This window comes from Cyprinodon variegatus, unplaced genomic scaffold (genome assembly GCF_000732505.1).
Source record: "Cyprinodon variegatus isolate N-32 unplaced genomic scaffold, C_variegatus-1.0 Scaffold2281, whole genome shotgun sequence".
NCBI classification, from domain to species: Eukaryota; Metazoa; Chordata; class Actinopteri; order Cyprinodontiformes; family Cyprinodontidae; genus Cyprinodon; species Cyprinodon variegatus.
In genome coordinates, this window is record NW_015152734.1 from 17,299 (window position 1) to 25,113 (window position 7,815).

The window sequence follows — 7,815 nt, forward strand, 5'->3', positions numbered from 1 at the left end:
TTGATCTGATTGGTTTATTTGGCCCGTCTATCACCAACATAGGCCAATCAGCTAACCAGTATTTTCGCCCCTTCCCAAAATTACTTAAACGGAAGGTTTCCAGATGGATATGCGGAGCAAATCCATCTGGCGGAGTCAGGTTAGACGTATACCTAACTGGCCTGCAGAAGATAACGAAAAACCCCCACAGATTTTAAGACAGGATATTTTTAAAAAGAGACATTTTCTAACTTTTGGGACAATCGTCTGATAAAGAGTAAATTTATATACATGCTTAAGCCAGAATGATTTGACATTTAAATATTACTTCCCTACGACTTTAAATCCATAGCCAAAACTCTTCCTTATTTTCACGGCCTCCGAAGTACCCAGTCCAGATAGACCGGCTCCTTGGAGGACGCAGCCACTGAAACCGAACACACCCTAAATTTGTGTCTTGTGTCCTAAAAAAAAAAAATAAAAACTCTCCCTGGAATTCTTCTTCTGCTGCCTATTATAATGTGTTAAAATATGTTTCTTCCTTAACCAGTGATTTTGCTCATTGGCAGGAAACACAACCCCCCCAGGCAGCTTTTTTTTTTATCAACTAAGACATAAAAATGTCTTTATTAACAGAACTTAAATGAATTACAAAATAAGCTGTAGTTAGAGAAAAAGAAAAAAGCAAAACCACAAAAAAAAAAGTCAGGTATTAGGTAGCAATAAAAGCACTAATGCTGAGAAGCTGCTGCTTTTACAGCAGTTCCCACAGACTTGTGAGGAGCTAAATGACAAACCAGCAGGAAACTGTGAACACATCAAGCCGGGCATACACTGTGCGATATTTTCAATCGTTGCATGCAGCTACAGCTCACACTGTACGACGAAACCGCAGGGTTTAAAAGTTCACAAGTCACGATGTTTGTTCTCACACTGTGCGACGCGACGCTCTGATGCGATCTACGTGCTAACGCTGTACCTTTAAAAACCAGGTCGGACTCAGCTCCGCAGTGAGACGGCGCTACTCTGACTCGTCTATCTGGACGAGTAGAAGAGGAATATGAAGCTCACTAGAGTGAAACGCGCTACCTTGGCTATTTGTGGAATTTTGTACTGAAAGCCCTAAAAAAAAAAAAAGACGACGAGGTGTTTGGACAAAGACATGGCCGAGCAAACGTCACTACTCTGTCAATTTTACAGAAAGAACTCCATTTCACTCATTGCACCCCCGCCATGCTTCTGTATTTTCGTCTGAGAGGAAACATAAGAATCGTTGTTTGCCCACTGAGCGATTTCCCCACACCTTGCGACGTTTGATTTTCTCCCGACCTTACGATTCCAGATGGGGACGTGGTCGTCAGAGGCTGATCGCCACTCGTTATCCCCTGTACACTAAACCACGCACCATCAGGCTGAAAGTCGTCCTGATCGAAAAATTCTTTCACGCCCGGAGAATCGGCCTGACAAGGGCAAAAAAAATCGTACAGTGTACGCCCGGCTTTAGAAACCAGAACAAAAACACCTCGACAGACAAATTATTCATCAACAGGAAGCATTTACCACCTAAAGTTGGGATTGGGTCGTAATTTAGAACAAAGCAAATTGTTTTCCCACATTTATACAGTTTTATGATTTTCCTAATTTCGCATCTCTCAAAAAATTCACAGTGTTCAGTTATTTCATCAGCACTTCATGGACCGTAAGCAGCCTTTAAAAGGTCCATTAAAAACCAGTCTGCAGCCTTGGATTAGCTATTGCAGCATATTGCTTCATGCAACTTAGCAAGAGAAACAAAAAAACAACTGGCTATACGTTTGGCACAGTTCAAATATACATATGGGTACACAATAGTATCATTATTACACAAGCAGTGCATGACAGAATATTTAGAGTTTCCTCGTCAAATTTAAGGTGTAAACGATACATTATCTTCTAATTACAAACAGCAGATCCCTCCATGGGGATATCATCAGGTGCACACATTGGCAAACTTTTCAGTCTTATTCAAGAATCTTGGCACAGCTTTAGGTTAATAAGGAAGCACTTGAATCTAGTGGTTGTTATCGATGTCCAAAATGAAAGGCGATCACGTTGATATAAGCTTTACGACGGCCGCTGTCGCTGATGTTTACTTTGTGGCACGAAGGATCCTTGAAATCCAGTTTCTCCAACTAACAGCTGCAGGCTAGAACTGGGAGGTCTCTGTGAAGGAGATGGCATCAGTCTTATCCACCGTGAAGCCTCCGTTGACGTAGGACTTTTTCTCGCACTCCTCGTCGTCCAGCGTAGTTTCCAGGGCGAACGGGTTTGCGACATCCACGTCCGAGTTCAGATCCATCCTCTCCAACTCCCTCTTGGATAGTTTCTGAACGATCCCAGCTCCGTAAGCGTCGCCCAGAACGTTGATCATGGTACGGAAGCGATCCCTGAAACACAGCGGCTTCTGTTAATCTCCAGGTTTGATTGTTTTTTTCCATTTTAGATGTTTGCTTAGTATGAATCCAAATCAATATTTGAAATTTAAAAACTATATGACTAATGCGATGAAGAACTGTCTTTACCAGGGGTCTACAGGAGCTGAATGCGGCTCTTTGAACCCTCTACAATGGCTGTTATATATAATTAGAACAAATACCAGTCTTAGACGCTTTTCTGGGTTTTATAAAAAATATTGGAAAGCATCAAAAATATGATTTTTAGAGCTATTTTTCCTGTAATTTGCTTGGAATCTTTATTATTATTATTATTATTTTACATCAAATAATACCCTATAGAAAAAAAATCCAGGCTTCAGTTATATGAATCGTTTTATGTTTTTCCTTATTTTGAAAGAATCCAAATAGGTTCTTGGTTATTTCAAATGGCAACATATTCATTCTGGCAGATATTTAATAAAAATAATATAGTTTTTTTTTTTTTTTTTATAAAAAAAATTATGTAATACTTTGTGGCTCTCAAACTGATTTAATTAGCTGGACTCAGGACAAAATGGCTCTTTGGATATGATATGCTGCAGACCCTGGTCTTTACGTTTCTTCTGCTGCTGAATTTCAACAAAATATTTCACAGAAAACAGATTTTAAATATCAGGTTAGCATAATTAGGTAATTGAAGCTCAGGTATTTTAAGTTGCAGTACTTTGTGTGCAGGCATGTTCCACGAGCAACTTAATATTGATGATCATTGTTTTCTTTACATCAAAACAATCTAGGAATTAGCTTTTTAAACTAAACAATTCACTTCTATGCTGATGACACTGTATTTTCCCGCTCAGCGCCTAGTTCTGGTTTAAGTTTTCTGTTGCCGTGCATATTAACAGCGTATGCAGTTTTGTCACGAGTTACCATATTTTACGGACTACAGCACGCACCTCATTATAATCCATGCACACTAAGTTTTTGAAAAACATACATATAAGCTGCACAGAACTAGCCTAGTAAACTAGCCCCACCCACCAGAGGGCAAAATCACTTTTGCCTGCGAGTTGGTCTAGCCTTGATCAATGCCCCAGGCCCTAAATCTGGCGGGCCAATCGCAACGCAGAGATGTGTTTTAAATGTCTGCATGCTAAGCGGGCGGGGTTTTGAGGGTGGGACGACAAAGCTGCACGATGCTGAGGAAAGCACAACAGTAGCGTGCACCGCGGCGGCAGCAGCTTTCAATGGAGCGCTCCATTGAAAGTTAAAAGTTCTCTTTCTGTTGTTCAATAAAGGTACGTTTCTAAGATAATTTGAGGCGAGAATGTTATACTTTAAAGCTGTATTGTTCATTTACCGATTTAATGCATATTTAAAAAAAATAATTTCCGAAGTTGAGAGGACCTCGGCAAACATCAGAGCTCCGAGGCCAACGGCTAACCGCAGCCCGTCCTTCACGCACGACTATGCCGAGAGAGGGCTGCTCTGATGGCGATTTTTGATTCAGCTTTGGAATCAGTTTTGGAAGGATTATACTTGGNGTTTATATTGAAACGTGAGCATTACTGCGTCACAGTCAGTTGCGCTCATTGGTCAGAGCGTTGGCCAATAGGCACAGACATTGTGTGAAACACAACGGGTTGTTCTCATCAACAATCTTCCGATGTCTCATTCATCTGGGCCAGACTAAATTACACCTTTCATCTCGCATTTAGTCTGGTTTATCAGGCTAGCACAGGACCATACGCCGCTGAACTGTCTCCACCAAACCTTTAGGGGGAGCTCTACATATAACTCCTGGCGTAGGGATGAAGTAGAATGCTAGCTCTTGTTAGCTTGTTAGCTTGCAGTAAGAGCTTCTACTGAAAGTTGGGGCTTCATCAGCTCTTTATTTCAGCTCTGCAGGAGTTGAGCTCAGTCTCTTCGTTGGTTCAGCAGCTTTAATGCAGCAAATTAATGAAGAAATGTGTGAATTAGGGACATTTGTTCTCCGTCCTGCCTGCTGCTAGCACATTCTTGTGCTAAATGAAAATTAGCCCCTTATTATTTTCATTTTTAACTTTGAATTTCCCCTCTGCCAGTTAGGAAAAATGCAAAGAAAAGCCACGGCTTCTTATGAAGCGCATGGCTTAAAGTGTGGGGAAAAAGTAGCTGCTTAAGAATAACATTTCGAGGTAATGCCCTGGGAGTTCTAGCGTTAACGATGTATGTTGAAAAAAAAAGAAAAACAAGAACTTACAGAAGCCAATCCACAGCCACTATCAGAGTGACATCAGTCGCGGGCAGTCCGACAGCCGTTAGGACTATCACCATGGTGACCAGCCCAGCATTGGGGACTCCTGCTGCTCCAATACTTGCAACCGTTGCTGTTATACTAAGAACAAAAAAATTAATAAAACAAGTTTTAACATCCTATCGATGATCTGTTTTCTAATCCATCACCCTAACTGAGATGTTTTCCTTCCGTCACGTTTTCACTCAAACGTGTGCATTTCACCTTCACCTCAATTGCTAGGAGAAAAAAAAAACAAAAAAAAAACTATAAAGCCACCTGATAGTAACAATCTGTCCCACATCCAGAGGGTAATCGTTGAGCTGAGCAATAAAGATGGCCGCCACCGCCTCATACAGTGCCGTGCCGTCCATGTTGATGGTGGCGCCCACTGGGAGCACGAAGCGAGTTATCCTCTTGTCGATGCGGTTGTTCTCCTCTGCGCAGCGGAAGGTGACGGGCAGCGTAGCGGAGCTGGAACACATGGGGACGGAGGTGGGGTTCAGCTTCACATCCTCCCCCAGCAGAAAGGATTTAACCACAGAATAGGAAACTGACCTGGAGGAGATCATAAGTGCCGTCACCATGGCCTGAGCCATCCCCAGGGTGAAGGTGAAGGGATTCTTCCTCACAATGATGAAGTAGAGGAGAGGCAGGCACACAATGGCGTGGATGGCCAAGCTGCAGAGCAAAGCAGATAAACGTCTGAATTTGTCCTCATCATCTAATAGAAGTCCAGCTTCCTGAAGTCTTCCAAATTTTTCCTTTAGACTTGACGACCTAAGAATGTGGCGGGCCTAATGGTTAGGGCTAGTGTTGCGCCGATGCCATTTTTTTGCCCCGATACCTGGCTGTTCAGTATCGGCCGATACCGATACCATAATAATGTAAAATAATTGCCATCATGGCTTTGTCGAGCTGCTGCCTACCTTTGTGAAGCAGGAAAAAATCTAATACGAAGTGAATCCAGTAGAACTTTTTATTGCCTACCAGGAGTGGGTGACAATAGTTGAATAAATTTATGGCTCTCAAAATGGTACCGATACCACCATTTTAGGGTGGTATCGGGGGCCCCGTCCGATACTGGAATGGGTATCGGTGCAACACTAGTTAGGGCATAGAGCTTTAAATCCTAAGGTTCTAAGTTCAAGCCCCACTCCCACAGACTGCCACTCTGGCTCTCTGAGCAAGACCCTTAACACCTGGTTGACAAGGTCAAGGTCGGGTTGGCAATGTTGACAAGGGTCAAATGACTTGGCAAGCAACCCACGTTAAAATCTCCTCAGCTCTGATTGGCATAATGTGGGAACACCAGAGCCGGGTCGACTCGCTAAATTATGTGACACCATTGAACGCAAAGTACAGACGTCAACACACCGCACTAGTTGCTGCTGATCTAACAAGCAGAAACAACTGTTTACATTTGATAAACATGGAGCCGCTCTGGTGAGAGGGATTCAGACAGATAATAGAGAGAAACAATAAAGTACACTGACTACACCCTGTTTTCCTTCCATGTTGCTCTCCATTGTTTACTTTCCTGATCAACGCTCACCTAGCATGATGGTGTCACCAGACACGCGCAGCTGCCAGCAAGGGGTTAGAAGGGGAAGGGAGCCAAATGCCGATTGTTAGCGGGTTGACCCATGTTTGAAAAACACGCGTTAACCCGCTATTTTCAGTAGGATAGAGGCTAATGGTGTAGCTACATCCTTTGAATGAGGGGTTACCAACGCGTTGCCTACAGGCACCAAGGGGCCTTCAAGGACCACATGGGGGGCCTAAGCATGTCCTGAAAACAGAATAACTCACCAGTGGGCTAAGTTGGAAATTTAAATGTATTCTGTTACTCCTCTTTTTTAGACATTCATAGAGATTTCAAAATGACAATTTAAGAAGAATATAAAACAGAGAGTCGACCCAAAATAGAAGAAAATTAGAAATGAAAAGAAACAATAAAAATATGTTTATTATGTATGAAGTTTAAGTGAAGCAGCTTGTTTTAGGTAAACATTGAACTTGAAGAGTCTAAACCATTCACTTCTATGCTGATGACACTGATTGATTTGAGGCTTCAGGCATGTCTTGCAAGGAGTAAAATAAGCAATTTGAACCCCCAGACATATCTAAAAGCTCCAGGAAATGGACTCACGTGGATGGAGTTTGACATTCTGATTCAGAAGTTTTGCTTCTTCTTTAAAACAATGATTTAAAGTCCACTGATTTTACAAGTTAGAATTAATGGAAAGTGCTTTTTAATAATGCTAAGATGCCCTAATAGTCTCTCCAGAAGGCGATGAAATCACATTGCACTTTGAATTTGTCCCAAATAGCATTTATAAACCTCGGACTCCCCTCTCTGACCCAACCAGACAGGATTTACAGGGCGGTGTTTAACGGTGTCACTTAGATTTAGAAGCTTTCATTACTGCATCTGCAGGTTGAGCGGTTTTGAATGTCCTTGGCCCTTATCACTGCCCACCAAGAGCTCAGCTTTTACTCCATGGCCGAAGGGAGAGGCAGCCCAAATGTCAGCCGTAAATCCCAACGTCTGGGACGGGCGGATACAGAGCAATGAGGCAGCTTACCCACTCAGCACAGTCACCATGAAAAGACCCATCTTCTTGAAGATCTCCCAGTCTTCCACCTCGATGATCTTTGCAGCAATGAGGAACAGGATACCAAATGGCATGTAGCTGAAAGGTACAGTTAACAACCATTTACATAAAATATTCATGGAATCTTCAAACTTTCAGGAGAGGAGGTCTATTTCAGGTTTGCTCAGAGAATATGCATCATCTGCACGTACCACATAATTATCTGCACCAGTTTCATGGTGGCTTCATTCAGGGCATCAAAGAACTCAAGAAGTATGCGGCCTTTGTCTCCCATCTTCCCGATAACCAGGCCGAAAGCCACACAGAACACAATGAGGCCCAGCACGTTGATTCCATCTGAATAGGAGCCGACAATTTCATACTCCTTAGTGATGTTCTGGAAGAATAAAAAAACAAAACACTCAGATGACTATGAGCAGGGTGGGATGCTGTTTTCTCTTAAAGGAATAGTACACCCAAAACATGATTAGCCTTCATTTTCTACTCACCCCCATGCTGAACAACACTCTGGAGTACTTTTTTGATATCT

General features: G+C 42.5%; 1 protein-coding gene across 2 annotated transcripts in view; it reads right to left on the reverse strand.

Moving 5' to 3' along the window:
* Window positions 1-2,156: 2,156 nt before the first annotated feature.
* The window catches only part of slc1a1 (solute carrier family 1 (neuronal/epithelial high affinity glutamate transporter, system Xag), member 1), a 14,271-nt gene continuing 8,612 nt past the window's right edge, over window positions 2,157-7,815 (reverse strand). Inside the window, exons 5-10 of one of the 2 annotated variants that reach the window (XM_015368952.1) lie at window positions 7,478-7,662; window positions 7,257-7,364; window positions 5,227-5,349; window positions 4,948-5,142; window positions 4,636-4,770; window positions 2,157-2,405 (exon numbers count right to left, since the gene is read on the reverse strand). In XM_015368952.1, coding sequence (XP_015224438.1) covers window positions 2,165-2,405; window positions 4,636-4,770; window positions 4,948-5,142; window positions 5,227-5,349; window positions 7,257-7,364; window positions 7,478-7,662 — 987 coding nt within the window. In that variant the 3' untranslated portion in view covers window positions 2,157-2,164. Of the gene's footprint in view, window positions 2,406-4,635; window positions 4,771-4,947; window positions 5,350-7,256; window positions 7,365-7,477; window positions 7,663-7,815 lie in introns of both variants that reach the window. The other variant, XM_015368951.1, reaches the window with a different exon arrangement.